General features: G+C 42.0%; 1 protein-coding gene and 2 pseudogenes across 5 annotated transcripts in view; all 3 read left to right on the forward strand.

Annotated features, from left to right (window-relative positions):
• Nucleotides 1–2796: 2796 nt before the first annotated feature.
• SLC25A14 (solute carrier family 25 member 14) overlaps nucleotides 2797–21601 on the forward strand; it is a 52585-nt gene continuing 33780 nt past the window's right edge. Inside the window, exons 1-4 of one of the 5 annotated variants that reach the window (XM_056107729.1) lie at nucleotides 2797–2926; nucleotides 3056–3302; nucleotides 10663–10756; nucleotides 13310–13457. In XM_056107729.1, the coding sequence (XP_055963704.1) occupies nucleotides 3228–3302; nucleotides 10663–10756; nucleotides 13310–13457 (317 nt within the window). In that variant the 5' untranslated portion in view covers nucleotides 2797–2926; nucleotides 3056–3227. Of the gene's footprint in view, nucleotides 2927–3055; nucleotides 3303–4264; nucleotides 4283–10662; nucleotides 10757–13309; nucleotides 13458–21601 lie in introns of those variants that run through there. The other 4 variants (XM_056107730.1, XM_056107732.1, XM_056107731.1 and 1 more) reach the window with 4 other exon arrangements.
• LOC130017072 (uncharacterized) lies at nucleotides 9161–9261 on the forward strand (annotated as a pseudogene).
• On the forward strand, nucleotides 9624–9751 carry LOC130017071 (uncharacterized; annotated as a pseudogene).

Below are 21601 nucleotides of genomic sequence, written 5' to 3' on the forward strand. Positions count from 1 at the left end.
AATATAATGAGCAGTATGCGTGACTCACATGCTGCCAACCTTGAGTCAGCCCTCAGCATCACATAGGGCCCCCCAGTACCATTGGGAGTGATTCCTGAGCACAAAGCCAGAAGTAAGTCCTCAGTTCCACTGGTTGTCCCATCACCCCCAATTAAAAAAAAAAAACCTTTCCAATTTGGAGCTTGCCTTTTCACTTCTAATAGTACGTTTTCATGAAAATATGCACTGTAGCGCTGTCCTCCCGTTGTTCATCGATTTGCTCGAGCGGGCCCAGTAACGTCTCTATTGTGAGACTTGTTTTTACTGTGTTCGGCATATCGAATACATCATGGGGAGCTTGCCAGGCTTTGCCGTGCGGGCGAGATACTCTCAGTAGCTTGCCGTGATCTCCGAGAGGGGTGGAGGAATCGAACCTGGGCCTACCAGGTTGGCCGTGTGCAAGGCAAACATCCTACCCATTGTGCTATCGCTCCAGGAAAAAAAAATTTAAATAAAAAGTGCATGTTAAATTTTTTTTTATCAGTTCCAGGGATCAAATTTGGCAGGTGCTCTCATACTACTATTCCTAAGTAAATATTCACACTTCAGTCTAGAACTTACTGGGGTTGTTTGTGGGAGTGGTCTGGGGAACAAGTGGTACCAGGAATGAACCTGGGCATTCCACACGCAAGCATGTTCTATACCCACAGCTCCACAGAACTATCTCCCTGGCCCCAGCATCTATTTTTAAATAAAAAGATAAATGCCAGTTTGTTTCTTCTTGGCTCAACATGTTCTATTTAGAAAGTTATTATGGAGAATACTAGTGAAATCCTTTTAACTTTTATGTCATCTTTAAATTTTGTGGTTGAAAAATACTTTTAAACAATTATATTTATCATCTATTTCTATTAAGATAACATTTCTGAAATGTAACATGTGGAGCCAGAGTGATAGCACAGCGGGGAGGGCGTTTGCCTTGCACACAGCTGCCTGGGCTTGATCCCCGGCACCCAATATGGTCCCCTCAAGCACCACCAGGAGTGATTCCTGAGTAGAGCCAGGAATGACCCCTGAGAAACGACCCCTGAGTATTGCTGGGTGTGGCCCAAAAACTAAAAAAAAAAAAAAAAAAGAAAAACATAAGAGAGAATGAGAGAGGGAGGGAGGGAGAGAGAGAGAAATGTAACATATTATCATAGTAACAGAAATAGTTTTATTTCTGATAGGCATGTAAAGCAATATGAACTTTGCTTTCTTCTTTCTTTCCTTTTCTTTTTGCAATGTCAGGAATTGAGTCCAGGGCTCCTAAATGCAGGGCATGCACTTACCAATAAGCCACAATGCCACTCTGCTGCTTTTCTGAACAAATAATTATCTTTTACTGTCAAACAGGGCAAAAGTCCGTGACAAATGATATGAAAATATAAATATAAATAAAACTATTTCTGTTACTATGATAATTTTTAATGTATTTATGATTCATTCCCAGTTTTAGTGAGATATAATTGACGTATATTAGTGTATTATTTATGTGACCCTAATCACAGTGAACTGCAAACGTTTTCCCGTTTTTACAGGTAAGAGATAGTACAGGGATTAAAGGGCTTGCCTTGCAAACAGCCTATCTTGTTTGAGTCTAACGCATAAGGTCTCCCAGGCATCACCAGAAGTGATCCCTGAGCACAGAGCCAGAGGCAAACCCAGAATACCCCCAGGTGTGGCCCAAAAAACCACCTCCTCCCCCCAAACAAATTGTTTCCCTGTTTAGAATACTATGTTCTTTTCATTCTTGATGTTTTTATGGCGGCACAGAGCTGGGAATTGAACCCTGATTGGCAGAATGCAAGGCAAGCACCTTATCTGCCGTACTCTCAGCTTCGCTTTTTTTTTTTTAAAGATAATGTTGGGTGTTTTGGTTTTTTCTTTTTTGGTTTATTGGGCCACACCCTGCAGTGCTCAAGGGTAACTCCAGGCTCTGCACTCAGGAATTATTCCTGGCAGTGCACCAGGGTCCCTATGGGATGTCGAGGATCAAGCTGAGTGCCTTACCTTCTGCACTATCTCTCTGGGCCCCTCAGGCCTAACTCTTTTTTTTTTCTCTTTGAGTCACACCTGGCGATGCACAGAGGTTACTCCTGGCTCATGCACTCAGTAATTACTCCTGGCGGTGCTCCGGGACCATATAGGATGCTGGGAATCGAACCCGGGTCCGCAAATGCCCTACCCACTGTGCTATTGCTCCAGCCCCTCAAGCCTAGTTCTTAAATTCCTAACTCCCAGAGCACAGGGGTTGCCGAGGTTTATTAGCTTTTTTTATCGCTCTTTTCTTTTGGTTTTGGGGCCACGTGTCTCTTCCCCACTCTATAGCTATTATCGGCCCCTGATCTTTACTTTCTTTCACAGACGCCCCTCCCCCACCCCCTCATTTTTCCACTTCCGTTTTAGTCCCTCGCCCCACCCCGCTTCCCTCCTTTTTTCCCCTACGCTGTGCGCAGGCGCCCCTCTGCTACCCACCCTTCCTCGCGCCAGAGCTAGGGAGGTGGGTGGGAAGGGAAAACAGTGACTAGGCGACAAATCTGTCCCCAGCTGGCGAAACAGATTTTAATAACTGCAGAAGCTGCCAAGTTCTCATTTCCTACCTGACCTCCCTCTTCCCGCACTTCCCAAGAGCGAAGTGACACCCTCTAGGGATCTACGCCACCAGGCGGCCGAGCACCCTTTCCCCCGCCCTCTCCCTTCCCGCCAACCCCCTAGTCATCCTTCCTCTTATTTCGCGCCATCTTTTTTCAGGCTTCCGGAAGGTGGGGTTTTAATGGCTGCGCCACGGTTGCCACGGCGACTCCTTAGTTACTTCCGCTGGTCGCAGTGCTTCCGGGTTGGCGTTGCGGTAGCGTTTCCGATCGTGGGAGCCTCGGCTTCCCAGTCATCCGATGAGCCCGAGCAGGTGAGGGGGAGCTCCTGGACTTCCAGGCTGGGGAGCGGGGTTGGGCCGCGCCTAGCTGCGCGGGGCCGGCAGGCTTGGTTCCCGGCTTGGGAGGGGCTTAACGGTCCTTTGATCTCTCTCTCCCCTCAGCTGAGCCCCTTCCCTGTCTTTCACTCTTCTGGCATCGGTGGTTTTACTTCTGCGATTGAACCCTGCTTCCTCGACCCCCCTGGGAGGCCGCCTCCTTCAGGCGCCTCCCTTCTCTCCACGAACTCGCACAGACAGCCGAGGACCTGGCAAGATCCTGCTACCCAGAGGGTGAATGGGTATCTTTCCCGGAATAATCCTAATTTTTCTAAGGGTGAAGTTTGCAACGGCGGCAGTGATTGTAAGCGGAGTAAGCAAACACGTCCATTGTGTTAGTGTGAGGGATGCTATTCAAAGATGCTCCCCTTCTGTTTCTCCCCCGCCCCCGCCACTTCTGAGGTCAAGGCATTGGAGGCATCTGTTAAAACGCAGTTCAGCTAATTGATATGGCAGCCACTGTCGATATGAATGGATTTTTCGGACCTGGAAACAGCAGGGATATTTTGAAATTCCTATCAATTTTTCCTTATTTTTTTCCAGGCTAGGGATGCTTATTTTGTGAATTCTTCCCCTCATTCTGAGTTACTACATAATCAAGGTCCTTTGTGACTCTGTTTCAGAAAATTGTAACCTCACTGCAAACAAACCCTTGTGCTTTACTTAACACCATCCTAAGCTAATCTCCCTGCCTTGTGCCTCTATGTAATCAGTGGCTTGCTGCAGCCCTAGTAAGTGAACTAAAATGTGGTGGGGTTCATTATGTCACTTGCCTGTTTAAAAAGTATTCAGGGGCTGGAGCTGGTATACCAGCAGTATAGCTGGTAGGGTGCTTGCCTTGCACACAGCGATCCCCAGCATCCTGTATGTCCTCTGAACACTGCCAGGTGTGGCTGACCCCACCACCCAAAAAAAAAGCCCCAAACTTGCAGTATTCAGTATCCCTCTTGTTCCTTACACACACATGACTTCAAGTATTTCAACCTAATCTATTCTTTATCCTTCTTTTGGTCGGATTTTTTTTCAGAAAGATAATGGAAATTTCTGTTAGTTGAACATTCTTCAGAATATACTATATATTGATGCCTGCCTCCACATGCTGTGATTCCCCCCCCACCCCATTTTGTCTCTGTCTGTCCTGTTCTCATTATCATTTATCAAGTCATTCAAACCCATGCTGATTATCTCCTTTTCTGTACTTTGGCTCTTGGTTTGTACTATATGGTTTAGTGCTCCAGTATTTCTCTAATGAACTACTTTGATTTCTTCCACCAGATTGTAAGCTCTTGAAAGGCAAGTACTGTATTTCATATAACTTTTCCCCAACCTTGTTTCCTTGATTATCTAGAAAAGATAGGTTCAATGAAAATGTCATTATGGCATTCTGGATATAAAAGATTATGATAAAAAGGGATTATGATAAATATCCTTCTGGTGTTAGAACATATGTTCTCTGTGTTAGGTATTTGGGCCACATCCAGCTGTGCTCAGGGCTTATTCCTGGTTCTGTGATCAGGGATCACTTCTGGCAAGGCTTGTGCGGGGGGACCATACGTGGTACATGAAATCGAACCTGCGTCAGCTACATGCAAGGGAAGTGCTTTACCCACTGTACTATCTTTCTGGCCCCAAGATAAAAAGTGTGTTTATCTTTTTTTTTTCTTTTTGGGTCACACCTGGCGATGCACAGGGGTTACTCCTGGCTCTGCACTCAGGAATTATTCCCGGTGGTGCTCAGGGGACCATATGGGATGCTGGGAATTGAACCCAGGTTGGCCGCATGCAAGGCAGACGCCCTACCCGCTGTGCTATTGCTCCAGCCCCTGTTTATCGTTTTTTTTAAACTTAAGTGTTTTTTTTTTTGCTTTTTGTTTTGTCTTTTTGGGTCGCACCCGGTGATGCACAGGGGTTACTCCTGGCTCTGCACTCAGGAATCACTCCTGGTAGTGCTTGGGGGAACCATATGAGATACTGGGAATCGAACCCCGGTGGGCCACGTGCAAGGTAAGCGCCCTACCCACTGTGCTATCGCTCTAGCCTGTAAACTCATGTTTATACTCATAGTATATTTTAGGTTTGAACATTTAATATAACTTGAAGAAACGTTTGCTTGACTTCCTATTATTAGCTTTGGAATCTGAGATTCTTTAATGCCTATGCTTACCTAGAGGAGAAAGAAAGACTGGTGCCCAGATTTTTTACTAGATGTTTGGAGTAGCATAGAGCTGTGCAATTTGTTTCTGGGACATTATTTTTATCAGTCTTTAGACTATCAATTTTTCCTTAGTTTTTCAGAACACATGTCTGCATTTTGAAGACAATTTCCAGTGAATTTATACAATGAAAATGTTTGAGATACTATAATATTAACTCAGATAAGACTGTTTACCCATATCAGGAGATAGCCCTCACAAATCAAAGTCATTTTTAGAGTACTTGGGTTTATTACGAAATTCTCTGTACAAAAGTTAGGGAAGTAAAACGAACAGAGTATCATGTAGTATTGGTCCAATCAAGCAAGCTACCTTTCTGATTTCTATCATAATTTTTATCATAATCTTTTATATCCAGAATGTGTACATAATAGACATCACACATCCATCAAATAAGTATTTGATCCATCTAATACTTATTTGATGGATGTGTGTCCAATTCTGTGCAAGCTATTCCAAGGGTTATAAGCGGGCACTGTGAAACATAGTGTCTTGCCTTTTCTTTTCTTGCCTCACCTCATTAAAGAAGGACATAGGGCTGGAGAGGTATACCATGGGCAAGACTCTTGCCTTGCACACATCTGACTCGGGTTTGATACCCAGTATCCTATAAGGTCGGTTCTCCAAGCCCTGCCAGCTGTGAACCCTGAGCTTAGATCCAGGAAAAAGCCCCGAGCACTGCCGATTGTGGCCCCCAAACCAAAAAAAAAGTGAGAGGGAATAATAAAGAGTAACTAGAAGACAAATCTCATCCTAGTCAATTTTGGTGCCTGAGATTAAGATACAGAAATGGTAAACGAGGGTTTAAATAAATTGTCTATCGGTACATTGGGTATGATGGGTACAGCTTCTAAAAGACTTGGAGGTTTTAGCTGACATAGTAATGATTCATTATTGTAATATGGCCTTCACAAAAAGAACTGTAATTTTCAACTATAGTTACTGGAGTGTAACACAGAGAATTATGAAAACAATTATGCATATTCAGCCTGGGAATAATAAGATATAGGAGAACACAATGGCTGTCTTGAAAATTTTCTTTTTCTAGCTTTTTGGGTCACACCCGGCAATGCTCAGGCTTATTCCTGGCTCTGCACTCAGGAATCACTCCTGCTGGTGCTTAGGGGACAGAGTGGGATGCCGGGGATTAAACTCAGGTGGGCTGCATGCAAGGCAAACGGCCTTTCCATTGTATTGCCACTCAGCTCTGTCCTAAAATTTTTGAAAGAAGTTAGAGAGACAGCTCATGAGGCTGTGTGCATGCTTTGTATGCTGATGCCTATGTTTGATGCTCAGCACTTGTGTGGTCCTTTAAGCAATGCTGACAGTGTCTCCAGAGCACAAGAGCCAGAAGTAGCCCCTGAGCACCACTAGGTGGGGCTCCCCCAAATAAAATATTTGAAAAACTCTCCATGGGTAAAAGACTCAATGTGTTATATATTACCTCCCCAAAAATAGGTAAAAACTATAGAAAGACAATTGTTACTGAGCTTGAGATATGACTCTTTAAAATCAGAACAGTCAAAGATAATACGGGACTTTAAAACAAGATTTCTTTCCAAGATTGGCAAGAAAAGGATTTTATTGTTGAATGAGGGTGGAAGTGATGGTAGAAGGAAGGTGGGAGGAAGTGATCCCCTCATCCAGCATCAGTGAAAGTGGCCCTCAAAAACAATTCTCTGGGAGTAGGAAGAACAGGATCTAACAATCCTTTAAGTTGCCCAAATTAAAAAAAAAGCACCAGGGGCTGGAGAGATAGCACAGCGGGTAGGGCGTTTGCCTTGCACGCGGCCGACCTGGGTTCGATTCCCAGCATCCCGTATGGTCCCCTGAGTACCGCCAGGAGTAACTCCTGAGTGCAGAGCCAGTAGTAACCCCTGTGCATCTCCAGGTGTGACCCAAAAAGCAAATAAAATAAAATAAAATAAAATAAAAAAGCACCAGGGACAAAATTTTAAACTAAAAGGGGCACTAGGCACCCCTTTTTCTCTTTTTTTCTGTTTTACTTTTTTTAGTCACATCCAGCAGTGCTTAGGGCTTATGCTTGGCTCTGCACTCAGGCATCACTCCTGGTGAGCTGAGGGTGGGTGGGCAGGAATATGGAACATGGGAGTCGTTGCCTTACCCCCTGTGCAATTTCTCTAGTACCCAGTACCCTTCTGTTCTAAATTTCACTTCAGAATTGTGAAGTTTTCATTAAGGAACCACGGAGCCAACCTAAGATTCAGCGGTTGGTCTTTCTACTCCCTATTTTGGCTCTGTCCCCTGTCTTTAACTGATTCATTATTTCCTGAATCATGAGTACATGCTTTTTTAAAATTCAAAGCCTGTGTGGTAGTAAAGTTCTGCAGATTAGCCAGCCCACCCACCAGATTAGTAAATTTCTAACAGACTCTGTAATGAGAAGATAGGAAATAAGTTGTGAGGAGGAAAATTTGCAGAGATGCACGGCAACTGTTTGAAATGTTTATTGGGGCATCTCTAAATTTATGAATGGAGAGTGCATCCCTCCCCGTTGCCACCCCTGACCACACAAACTTGGGGGTTGTGCCATGGTCCTTGCTTTTTTGGGGTTAGCCTTTTACAAGATGTCATGATTTGCTATCAATTATAATCTTAAAAATATGGGCATAACGTATTTCAGAAAAAAAATTGATAAAAGAGCTATTGGAAGTACCCATCCCCACTCTGATTTTATAGAATTCCTTTGAACAACTTCCTCCAAGGAAAACTATTTAAGACAGTCAGATGGACTGGCTGGCTGATCACAGTATGCTTGAAAGGGAGTTTCCATAATTGCTTTTTGGTCTGTAGCCAGAACTTTGGTATGCGGGCTGGAGAGATAGTTCAGGGGGTTAGGCGCTTGCTTCGTGTGTGGCTTTAGTCTGGTTTGGTCCCTGGCACTGCAAAAAATTCCTTGAGTACCACCAGGCGTGACCCCTACACACCTGGGTGTGGCTCAAAAGCAAATAACCTTCCCCTCTCTGCCCCCACCAATAAATAAAACATGTTTGCTATCCTCTCTAAATAATTGTTCTGTGCTTAGAGAATTCCTTATATGGGTATAAAGGAAAATCTTGTCTCTCCTAAAAAAGAGACTGTGGCTTAATGTTGCTAATCCTGTTGGGCAATGAAGGAGGGCAGCAAATAATATCTATTTTTTTTTTGCTTTTTGTGTCACACCTGATGATGCACAGGGGTTACTCCTGGCTCTGCACTCAAGAGTTACTCCTGGTGGTGCTCAGGGTACCATGTGGGATGCTGGGAATCGAACCCGGATCCGCTGCGTGCAAGGCAAATGCCCTACCCGCTGTGCTATCTCTCCGGCCCCAAATAATATCTATTAAAATGTAAATTTAGGTACTTTTGAAAATGTAGTAATGATTATAGCTAACAGATATTGAGTTAGGTGACAGACATCTAGTTGTTTTACACTTCTTATATAATTTTCAAAGCTACCCTATAATTAGTGTTTATTAGTCCCACTTGATAGTTCAGAAAACTCAAATACAGACAGGTTAAGTAACTTGCCTAAGGTCATAGGAACTAATAAAAGGTGGTGTCAGAATTTGAACCAAGGTAGTGTGATTTCAGAGACTTCATTTCTGATCATAAACAACTTGGAAATTGCTTGTACAGTTCAATGATATACATCTTCTGGAGCTCTGAAAAGGGAATAAATACTGAAAAGAAACCTGGAATGTCTGTTCTATGAAAAGATATTATTTCCAGCTAGACCTGGATTTAGCAGATTGATGCCTGGAGCAGCAGCTGTTAAAGTGTGGAAGCATCAGTATAATGCGAGAACATGGAGATTTTCAGGCAAGATCCAAACCATGAATTAGAAAGTGTGAGTGAGATTCTGAAGTCTGCTTTCTTCAGCTTTCTAGATGGTACACATTAAAATTTGAAACCCACTGATCTAGAGGGAGAAACTTTGGGGAAAAATAAAATTCAGTTCCATGTGGCATTGCCTGCTCCTCATTTCTTTAGAAGCAGGAATACATTCATAACGTGCTGTATTTTGTGGGGGAATTCTTGGGGCCACACCCAGCAATGCTTGGGAGTTACTCCTGATGGTGCTCAGGGAATCATGTGGGATCCTGAGGAGGATCGAATCCAGATAGATACATGCAAGTCCTCTACCTGCAGTACTGTATCTCCAGCCCCTAATTTTTTTGAGGGGGGCACACCCAACAGTGATCAGGGCTCATTCCTGGCTCTGCACTCAGGATCACTCCTGATAGGTTTTGGAGGACTGTGTAACATACTACATTTTTATGTTTTTTTTAAATTTTTGGCTTTTTTGGGTCGCACCTGGTGATGCCCAGGGCTTACTCTTGGCTCTGCACTCAGGAATTACTCCTGGCAGTGCTCAGGAGACCATGTGGGATGCGAGGGATCGAACCCAAATCAGTTACATGCAAGGTAAACGCCATACCCACACTGTACTTACACTCTGGCCCTATGCTACATTTTTCAAATAGGAATTCTCAGGACTACCAACCTTACACTAGAGGTTAAACAATAGTATATTTCTTCAACACGAAAAAGGGAGGGAGAGAAAAAGAGGAAAGTACAAGAAAGCAATAGCTGAGGGTAGCAGAGAAAAATGCTGCAAAGATTGAAATGACAGGGCTGGAGCAATAGTACAGTGAGGATGGCGTTTGCCTTGCACACAGCCAACCCAAGTTCTATCCCTGGTGTCCTATATGGCCCACCAACACCACCAGGCGTAATTCCTGAGTTTGGAGCCAGGCGACACCCCTGAGCATCACTAGGTGTGACCCAAAATGCCAAAAGAAAGGATCAAAATGATAGATCTAATGAGGGCTGGATAAGGAAGGAAGAGAGCAAGGTTTGTTCTCGCTCCTCAGGGAGCCTGAAGGAAGGTCGGAAAGTTGGTACTTAGCTCAGCCTGGGACCTAATGGGGGATAAGTTGTATACAGCTGGAAGTAGCTAGATTAACTAAAATTCAAATGTTTGGTGAAGAGATGAGAGGAGTATGAAAGGGTGGTGGTATTGGGGTGTGCTTTGCACCTGAATCAAGCAAACTAAATACTATAAACTGCTTTTGTGAGTTGCTTTAGCCTGTATAATTTGAATAGTAGTTTTCCTTAACTTGTTATTGTTTAGTTGAATGTCTATGTTGGGTATGCTGGATGGACTGAAGTCTATTACTGGGGTGGCGCTGGGGATATCATTAAGGAAACTAGAGAATGAGGGGCACAATTTTCGCTCCAAGTGAATCACCCTGACCCCTACATAATGGCAATAAAGAATGAATTCATATTCATCTAGTACATAAATCAGCATCCCCCATTTTGTGGCATTCTAGTTGGTACGATTTTTCCCTCTCCATGTGTTTTATTTGCAATTTAGTCAATAAAAGTAATATAACCAGATACTAACATCTGCTTCCTCATTCTTGCCTTGATCTGATTTGTGTTTATTTTTAGCACCAGAGAAGTACCACTGTAAGCCATGAGATGTCTGGTCTGAATTGGAAACCCTTTGTGTATGGCGGCCTTGCCTCTATTGTTGCTGAGTTTGGTAAGAATGTGAAAACTATGGGGTGGGGCTGGGATGGGAAGCTTGAGTCATTGGTGGAGGGACACTGACACTGGTGGTAGGTTTGGAGTTGGAACATTGAATGTCCGAAACTCTGTTATTAATAGCTTTGTAAATCATAATGCATAAAAATGAAAGTGGTTTATATTAATTTTTAAAGGAGTGTGAAAACTGACAAATCTGTCTTTTTCTTTTTGGACCACCCCGGTGGTTCTCAGGAGTGACTCCTGGGTCTGCACTCAGGAGTCATTCCTGGTGTGCTCGGGACCATATGGGATGCTGGAGAATCAAATGAGGTCAGCTGTGTGTAAGGCGAGCAACTTACTCACTCTACCTCTCTGGTCCCAGAAATCTGTTCCTTATGGTATAGATGGTAACATATAGTAGCAGTTATTTTTGGTAAAATTAGAGAAAATGTAATAAAAGCTCACTGTATTTGCTTTTCAAAGTTAACAAGTAATAATTTATGACAAAATACTACTAATGGTGTGGCAGTGAATTTAAGAAAAGTCAGACTGGGACCAGAGAGATAATTCAATAGGTGGAGTGTGTACTTTGTATGCAAGTGGCTCAAAGTTTAGTCCCCAGCACTGAATGGACCCCAAGCACTGCCAGGAGTAATTCCTGAGTGCAGAGCCCAGAGTAACCCCTGAGTATAACCCAAAGAGCACCCCCACAAAAAGTCCATCTGAAGTAGCCTCTAATCACCACCTAATGTGCTCCCATCTAATTTTTTACTCAAAAATTTTGTTTTAGTGAAACATTAATTTTTAAATTTTTTTTTGCTTTTTGGTTCACAACTGGCATTACACAGGCGTTACTCCTGGCTCATGCACTCAGGAATTACTCCTGGCGGTGCTCAGGTGACCATATGGGATGCTGGGAATCAAATCCGGGTAGCCCATGTACAAAGCAAATGCCCTACCCGCTGTACTATTGCTCCAGCCTCTAAAAATTTTTTGGACACACCAGGTAGTTTACATAAGGCTTACTTCTGACTCTATACCCAGGGATCACTCTTGCGAAACATGTACAGTGCTGGAGATCAAACTGGGGTCAGCTGCTTACAAGACACACCTTAATCTGACCATTGTTTCTCTGTCCTAGTCAAAAGAAAATTTAGGTCAAACGTCAAAAGCTTTTTGTATAGTTTGATAATTTGTTAATTTACTAGGTTTAGATACTTGTGAAGATGCAGAGGGAGTTAGACACTATAGTGGTTTCTGCTATATTTCTCTATTGATGCTTTTTCATTTTTGCCAAGTTGTTGGTATCCAAGTTTCCTTAGTATCCAGACTTTATTACTTCAAAGATCTGTTCCATTATATAAGCAAACCTACTGACAAGTTCAAATCAGAAGGACTGAAGACAGTACAGTCGGTAGGGTGCTTGCCTTTTATGCAGTCAACCTGGGTTTGATCCCTGGCATCCCATATGGTCCCTGAGCCTACTAGGATTGATTCCTGAGTGCAGAGCCAGGAGTAAGCCCTGAGCACCACTGGATATGGCCCCAAAACAAAAAAAGTCGAACCAGATTACTTTCTATTTAATTTTAATTTTTAACTAGTTTTAGTGTATGTTTTATCATCTTCCCAAATTTTCCCTTTTTTAAGTATTCGTAAATTACTCCATCATCTAACCTTTATTTACTTTCTTGACATGTGCTCATAAGTAAAAGCAGAATTACTGTGCTATTTTTACCATGTTGCTTTTATTTATTTATTTATTTATTTATTTATTTATTTTGCTTTTTGGATCACGTCCGGCGATGCACAGGGGTTATTCCTGGCTCATGCACTCAGGAATTACTCCTGGCGGTGCTCGGGGGACCATATGGGATGCTGGGAATCGAACCCGGGTCGGCTGCGTGCAAGGCAAACGCCCTACCCGCTGTGCTATCACTCCGGCCCCCCATGTTACTTTTGTACATTGGAATATTCCTTGAAAGCTATTTTGTCAATGTAATGGACACCATCTTGTTGAAAATTATAATAGAAAGACATTTGTTTAAAGGAAATGTTTTTCAGGCAATCTGCTGGTATTATTACTCCAGGGTGAATAGCTCATTATGGTCTTCACCATTACCTTATATCATATTAGGGAAATGTTTATTTCCTGTCAAGATAAAAGAGAACAATCTTAAACTTTGTAATACTTCAGAGAACTGAATCCTGTTCTTATTTATGAAAATTTGATAATATTTTATGAGAGAGAGATGGGGAGACATGGGGTGGGAAGGGGTAGAAGGAGATGACTGTATTATTGGTAAAATTAAAATATTTGAATTGTTTTACACTTGGAGTTAAGAGAAACATCTCAAAATACTTTGTCAGTTTCACTTAAACTGTGGTTCAAATCCTGCCTTCTCTATGCTGTATAGTACATTTTATTTTACTCCATACAACTTTTATGTGTTCTAGTAGAGATCCTGTATGTATTATAAAAGGACTTATGTTTTAAAAATCACCATTGGCTTAAATCCAGCAAAATTTAATTGTGCCGCTTGGAAAAATTTATGAGTGTGTTCTTTCACAGGAACTTTTCCTGTGGACCTCACCAAAACAAGACTTCAGGTTCAAGGCCAAAGTATTGATGTTCGCTTCAAAGAGATAAAATATCGAGGAATGTTTCATGCCTTGTTCCGAATCTATAAAGAAGAAGGTGTATTGGCTCTGTATTCAGGGTAAGACTGGATTCTTTCCTTAGATCATAAATAGAAATACTTTTTATTAAAGAAGCTTTGTTTTTCAGTTTTCTGCTGGTCTCAACTCTTCATAGTCACCATTTTAACTTGTAATTCCATATTGATGTGCCAGTTTAATTTTAATTAATTTATTGAGGTTGCAGTCTTAGTGATGCTCCATGAGCCATCAGAACTATACCAGAGGTTTGGGGGGCATGTTGTACCAAGAATCAAACTTAGGCCTCACACATGCCTTGCGTCCTATCTTCTGATGAATAGGTAATATTTTACTTTGCTTGTAAGTCTTTTTTTTTAAATTTTTTTTTTTGCTTTTTGGGTCACACCCGGCAATGCACAGGGGTTACTCCTGGCTCTGCACTCAGGAGTTACTCCTGGCGGTGCTCAGGGGACCATATGGGATGCTGGGAATCAAACCCGGGTTGGCCGCGTGCAAGGCAAATGCCCTACCCGCTGTGCTATCTCTCCAGCCCCTCTTTTTTGAAATTTTAATTTATTTTTATAAAGTAGTTCACAATATTTGATTACATTTAATATTTGAACACCAATCCCACCACCAGTACAAATTCCCACATCATATTTGGATGTTTCTATCCCGAACACCAACCCCTGCCCCAAAGCAGAACCAAAATGATTTATTTTGTATTGTTTGTTATGAATAAACTGCTGAAAATGCTCTGAAAAACTTTCCTTAGAGTAAAGTGTGTGAAGATTGTTGTATTTCACCTAGGGGCCTTTAAGCCCTTTTGTCCTTCTATAAGAGATTACTAATATGTTGTTAAGGGTTGAGCCTTGTGTGCATGTGTATATATATATATATGTAAAATATATGTTTCCCTCTAAGATTAGTTGCCTTCTACTTTAAATTCCATCAAATGTGGTGTGCTACTCTTGGAGTATGAGTGGTGTGAAGTAAGAGATGTCGCATGACCGCATTAAGGATAGGTTTACTTGTGGGTGAGTCTCAGCCCAAAAAGTGTGGAGAGCGGCCATGAGCATGATGGTGGTTGAGTTCTGGAGGTTTTCTGCTGCCAGGGCTGGGTCCTCCGGGGTGCCCCAAATGGAATGAAACTTTGCTTGTAAGTCTTGAGCTTTGAATCATGTACCCAACTGATTATAAGTGAAACACTTTGATATGGATGTCTCATTGCATCCTTTTTTTTTTTTTTTGCTTTTGGGTCACATCTGGTGATGCTCAGGAGTTTCCTCTGGCTCTGCACTTCAGGAATTACTCTTCACAGTGCTCAGGGGACCATATGGGATGCTGGGAATCGAACCTGGGTTGGTTGCGTGCAAGGCAAACGCTCTACCCGCTGTGCTATTGTTCCAGCCCCTCATTGCATCCTTTCCCGGAGACATTGACGTGACTGTGAATAGCAGCTCCACTAAGTGCTATTCTCCCTGAGTTTCCATATACTGACATCTTTGAAAATTTCATTCTCTAAAGGAACACTATTCTGGCAGTTTAAACATTAAATATAGAATGAGAGAGGCGAAAACCCACCTTTTTTGTGCTAGGGATCATATCAAGGGCCTTATATAACATGCAAGACAACCATATCACCCCCAAGTTATATATCTGGCCCAGAGAAACCCATTTTTGGGTCAACTTTTGAGTAGCCATTGGTTTGTGGTTTATCATCCAATTTGTTTATCTTTGACAATTTCCTCGGCCACTCCTTCCTCCAGAGTACATGTTAGTTGCTTAGAGAATGGAGGTATGTTTTATTATTAGCTTATGTGAGATTTAGTTTTGGGTGGGGGTCAGGGGTTGGGCCACATATCCTGGTGCTCAGAGGTAATTCCAGGCTTTGTCCTCAGGGGAACACATGTGGTAACAGGGTGGAACTCAGGTCAGCTGCATACAAGGCAGATACCTTACCTCCTGTACTCTCTCTGGCCCCTTAATATAATTTTAAACTTTGAACTTAAAAAGGTCATTTTCCTAGGGGCTTGTGAGATTGGACAGCATTGGTAAGGTACTTACCTTGCATGCAGCTAACTTGGATTCAATCCCTGGCACCCTATATGGTCCCCAGAGCTCTTGCAGGAGTGGTCCCTGAGAGCCAAGCTAGTAATAAGTCCTGAGCACTGCCTGGTATGGCCAAACAAAAAGAATTTTCATGGGGAAAAATTAAGTACTACATCTTGAAACACACGAGATACGGATCATTTGTTTCACCTTGTTCTTCCATCCCCATGGATGATCACAGGATTATTTTTTTCCTGGATCACAAACAATAAAGTCACATACCCTTATTTAGTCATAATATTTTTAATCTTAACCATCTGAGCTGCTGATGTCTTTATTTATAACTACTAAAGTTTAGTTCTGCAATTTGGAAGAACTTCAAAGGAAGTATGAGTGAAAATGTTTCTAGTTTATAACAGAAATTAAATAGGGTACACTTGGCTCCAGTATTTCTTTCTTGATAAGATTAAAGAGATACCTGCAACGGTTTGGAAGTAGAAATTGAAGTTTTCAAATCTCTAAGGTGAGTAATGAAGTATTCTTTTTAATTTTACTGTATTCAATTTGTTAGCGTTCTTTTAAGGATTTTCCATCTAAGTATTTGAGACTGTACAGTTTTGCTTTTTCATACTGTTTCTGTCTGATTTTATTTATTTCTATTTATTCATTTTTAATTGAATCACCATGAAATGCACAGTTACAAAATTGTTCATGATAGGGTTTCAAACATACAGTGTTCCAATACCTGTATCTTCACCAACATCTATTTCCCATCACCAGTGTCCCCAGTTTCCCTCCTGCCAACCACCTTCCTAGCTTACCCCATATAGCAGGCACTATATTTTGGCTTTTTTGGTCACACCCTGCATTGCTCAGGGGTTACACCTGGCTCTGCACTCGGGAATTACTCCTGGCAGGGGTCCCACATGGGATGTTGGGGATTGAACCCAAATGGACCACATGCAAGGTGAATACCCTACCCGCCATACTATGACTCTAGCTCCCATAGCAGGCACTTCTCTCTCTGTCTCTGTCTCTGTCTTTCTCTCCCTTTCCTTCTGGGCATTATGGTTTGCAATACAGGTGGTAAAAGGTTATTATATATATTCTTTTACCTCCTTTCAGTGTTCAGTTCTTGTCCAGGGTGACCATTTCCAACTATCATTGTCATAGTGATCCTTTCTCTATCCTAACTGCCTTCCCCTCCAACTTGTGGCAAGTTTCCAACTGTGGACCAGTCCTCCTGGCCCTTGATTCTACTGTCATTGGGTATTAGTCACATACTATATTTTTTTCAAATTAGTGCAGTTATTCTATGTCTGTCCTTCTCCTTCTGACTCATTTTACTCAGCATGATACTTTTCATGTCCATCCATTTATGAGCAAATTTCATGACTTTGTTTCCCCTGGTGGCTGTGTAGTATTCCATTGTATAGATATACCATAGTTCCTTTATCCAGTTGTTTGTTCTCAAGTACTCACGCAGTTTTCAGATTCTGGCTGTTGTGAATATTGCTGCAAATTGTGAATAGTTCCTCAATGAACACAGAAGTACAGATGGTGTTTCTGTTGTGTGTTTTTAGGCCCCTAAGGTATATTCCCTGAAGTAGTACTGCTGGGTTATATGGAAGCTCAGTTTCTTGTTTTTTGAAGAATGCCCATATTGTTTTCCAAAACGGCTGGATCAGTCAGCATTCCCACCAACAATGAATGAGAGTCCCTTTCTCCTGGCATTCATGCCAGCACTAGTTTATTCTTCTTTTTGATGTGTGCCATTCTCTGTAGTGTGAGATGATATCTCATTGTTCTGATTTGTATCTCCCTGATAATTAGTGGGCTAGAGCAATAGCACAGTGGGTAGTGTGTTTGCCTTGCAAGCGACCAACGTGGCCGACCTGAGTTGGATTCCTCCGCCCTTCTCGGAGAGCCTGGCAAGCTACCGAGAGTATCTCGCCCACTTGGCAAAGCCTGTTAAGCTACCCTGGCATATTTGATATGCCAAACACAGTAACAATTGTCACAATGGAGATGTTACTGGGCCCGCTCGAGCAAATATGAACAACGGGAGGACAGTGACAGTGATAATTAGTGATGTAGAGCATTTTTTCATGTGCCTTTTGGGCATTTGTATTTCTTCTTTGTGGAAGGTTCTGTTCATTTCTTCTCCCCATCTCTTGATGGGATTGGATTTTTTTCTTGTAAAGTTCTACCAGTGCCATATATGTCTTTGTCTTTGATAGTAAGCCCTTATCAGATGAGAATGGGTAAATATTTTTTTCCCATTTTATGGATGTTTTTGTATCTTGTTTGCCGTTTGCTTTTTTTTTTTTTTTTGCTTTTTGGGTCACACCCAGCAATGTTCAGGGATTACTCCTGGCTTTGCACTCAGGAATTACTCCCGGCGGTGCTTGGGGGACCATATGGGATGCCGGGGATTGAACTCGGGTCGGCCGCATGCAAGGCAAACGCCCTACCCACTGTGCTATCTCTCCGGCCCTGCCGTTTGCTTTTTTTTTTTGTGGCTTTTTGGGTCACACCCAGCAATGCTCAGGGGTTTCTCCTGGCTCTGCACTCAGGAATTACTCCTGGCAGTGCTTGGGGGACCATAAGGGATGCTGGGGATCGAACCCAGGTCAGCTGCATGCTAGGAAAATGCCCTACCCACTGTACTATGGCTCCAACCCAAGTTGCTGTTCGTTTTGTCTTTCAAGTTGTTTTTAACTTCAATGTCGTGGAGGGGTGTTCCTATGTTTTTTGCATGTACCTTATGAATTCAGGTCCAATATTGAGGTCGTTAATCCATTTTGATGACTTTTGTGCATGGCATTAGAAAGAGGTTTGAGCTCGTTTTTTGCATTTAGCTACATAGTTTTCCAAGCACCACTTGTTGAAAAGACTTTCCTTCCTCCACTTCATATTTCTCACTCTTTATCAAAGATTAAATAATTATATATTTGAGGGTCTCTTTCAGGATATTCAACTCTATTCCATTGATCTACAGATCTGTCTTTATTCCAATACCATGCAATTTTATTTTTTTTTTAATTTTTTATTTATTTTTTGCTTTTTGGGTCACACCAGGCGATGCATAGAGGTTACTCCTGGCTCTGCACTCAGGAATCACCCCTGGCGGTGCTCAGGGGATCATATGGGATGCTGGGAATCGAACCTGGGTTGGCCGCATGCAAGGCAAGCGCCTGACCCGCTGCAATACCATGCAGTTTTAATTTCTACCTCTTTGTAGTACAGTTTGAAGTTGGGGAAGGTGATGCCTCCCATCTTCTTTTTCCCAGGGATTCCTTTAGCTTTTCATGGGGGATTAGTGTTCCATATGAACTTCAGGAGTGTTTGATATGTTTCTTTGAAAAAGGTCATGGGTATCATTAGAGGGACTGCTTCGATCTGTATTATGTTTTGGGGAGTATTGCCATTTTTGTGATGGTAATCCTCTGAATCCATGAGTACGGGATGTGTCTCCATTTCCTCATGTCCTCTTTTATTTCTTGAAGTAGTGTTCTGTAGTTTTCTTTTGATATAGGTCCTTTGCCTCTTTAGTTAAACTGAGTCCAATGTACTTGATTTTCTGAGGCACAGTTGTGAACAGTGCTGGTTTTTAATATCTCTTTCTTTTTTATTACTTGTATATAGGAAAGCCATAGAGTTTGTGGTATTGATTTTGTCGCTGGCCACTTTACTATACAAATCTACTGTTTCTAGGAGCTTTTTTTCTATTTGGGTCATACCCGGTGATGCACAGGGGTTACTCTTGGCTCTGCACTCAGGAATTACTCCTGGAAGTGCTTGGGGGACCATATGGGATGCTGGGAATCAAACTCGGGTTGGTCGTGTGCAAGGCCTTACCCGCTGTGCTATCGCTCCAGCCACTCTAGGAGCTTTTTTATAGAGTCTTTAGGATTTTCTTAGTATCATATCGAACTCGGGTCGGCCACATGGGCTGCATGCAAGGCAAATGCCCTACCCGCTCTGCTATCGCTCCTCTTGGAGAGCCTGGCAAGCTACCAAGAGTATCTCGCCCGCATGGCAAAGCCTGGCAAGCTACCCATGACATATTGGATATGCAAAACACAGTAACAACAAGTCTCACGATGGAGATGTTACTGGGCCTGTTCGAGCAAATCGATGAACAATGGGAGGACAGTGCAGTGCAGACAGCGCAGTGCAGTATCTTATCATCTGTTAATAGTTGAAGCTTGACTTCTTCCTTTCCTATCTGGATGCCCTTGATATCTTTTTCTTTCCTAACTGCTGTGGGAAGTACTTCCAGTACTATTTTGAGTAGAAGTGGTGAGAGTGGGCAACCTTGTCTTGTGCCTGGTCTTAGAGGGAAGGCTTTTAGTTTTTCCCCCATTGAGAATAGTGCTTGCGGTAGATGGCTTTGACTATACTGAGGAAAGTTCTTCAACTCCCATTTTGATGAGAAATTTTCTTATATGAATGGTTGCTGGAGCCTGTCAAGTGCTTTCTCTGCATCTATTGATATGATCATATGGTTTTTGTTTTTTTCTTGTATTGATATGCTATATTTTGTTGGTTGACTTGCAAATGTTAAATCATCCTTGCGTTTCTGAGATGAATTGTACTTGGTTATGGTATATGATCTTTCTGATGAATTGTTTCATTCTATTTGCTAGAATTTTGTTGAGGATCATTTCATCTGTGTTCATTAGAGATATCGGCCTATAATTCTCTTTTTTTGTGGTGTCTCTGTCTGCTTTTGGTATCAGGGTGATATTTGTCTTGTAGAAACTGTTTGGGAGTGTTTCTGTTTCTTTACTCTTCTGGAAAATCTTGAAAAGGATTGGCAGTAGTCCTCATTAAAGGTTTGGAAAAATTTACTAGTGAATCCTTCTCAGTCTGGGCTTTTGTTTTTGGGAAGTCTGTCTGATTTTAATATCTGTCTGATTTTAATATCATGATTTTAATAATGCTAGTTTTCATGAAGTGACTTAGGGACTATTTCCTCTTTTTTTCTGGAAGAGATTTTGTGATTTATTTTTGTTAATTTATATGTAGAAGTTGTGTTTGTGTGTGTGTGACAGCACATGCTCGCTTGTATGTTCATGGTGCTGGAGACAGAACCTAGGGCTTCATACATGCAAGACAAGTTCTCTTTCTGTGAACTAGATCCTTGACTCCTTGATATGAATTTTTATATGTTTGGTAGGATTCCTTTGTGAAATTATCTGGAATGGGAGACAGTCTTTGGGGGAATTTTAAAACATGAATTAAAATTCTTCAATGGTTATGAGACTCTTTACATTATCTATTTCATCTCGATGGAGTTTTGGTTATTCATGGGTTTCCCCCCCCCCCGTCCTTTTTTTAGTTTTACATTACCAATTAACACGCTATTTCCAGAGTCATTGAAGCCACTCTGAGTAACAGCCCCATTAACTATGTATTTTTGTGCTATTCTTTCCGAGTTTCTAGTTACTGAAAATTTTCCTCCTTAAAAAGTACTATTCTGGTAGTTCAAATATAATGTAGTGCTCACTTCTGTAGCATATATACTAAAATTGGAATGATAAATGTTCAGTGCAGAATAAGGGAGATGAAAGCCCACCTTTTTTTGTTCTAGGGATTATACTGTAGACCTCACAGAACATGCAAAGCAAATGTATTACCACTGAAATTACATCTCTACCCTCTAGAGATATGTAAATAAATGTGTGACATAAGCATTGATAACAGGAGCATTTTGATTCATGAGAAGAAGAGAAATGTTTTTCAACCTACAGCTCAAATTATCCAGACTTTATCCACTGTCACTCTATCACTGTCATCCTGTCATCCTTTTGTTCATCGATTTCCTCGAGCAGGCACCAGTAACAGCTCCTTTGTCCTAGCCCTGAGATTCTAGAAAGTGCCACATTCTAGGCTCTTTCAGGATCAGGAGAATGAGACCCATCATTGTTACTGGTTTTTGGAATATTGAATACACCACGGGGAGTTTGCCAGACTCTGCTGTGTGGGCAGGATACTTTTGGTAGCCTGCCAGGTTCCACACAGAATACATTTATCAGAATATTGACAGAATGTTTTCATTCAGTGGTGTGGATGAATGCTGGCTATCCTCTATGAAACAGAAGTGTAGATCCCAGAATTTGGCAGAAGAAACTTCCAGGGAATCGAG

Source organism: Sorex fumeus, unplaced genomic scaffold (assembly GCF_029834395.1).
Source record: "Sorex fumeus unplaced genomic scaffold, SorFum_2.1 ptg000171l, whole genome shotgun sequence".
Taxonomy (NCBI): Eukaryota; Metazoa; Chordata; class Mammalia; order Eulipotyphla; family Soricidae; genus Sorex; species Sorex fumeus.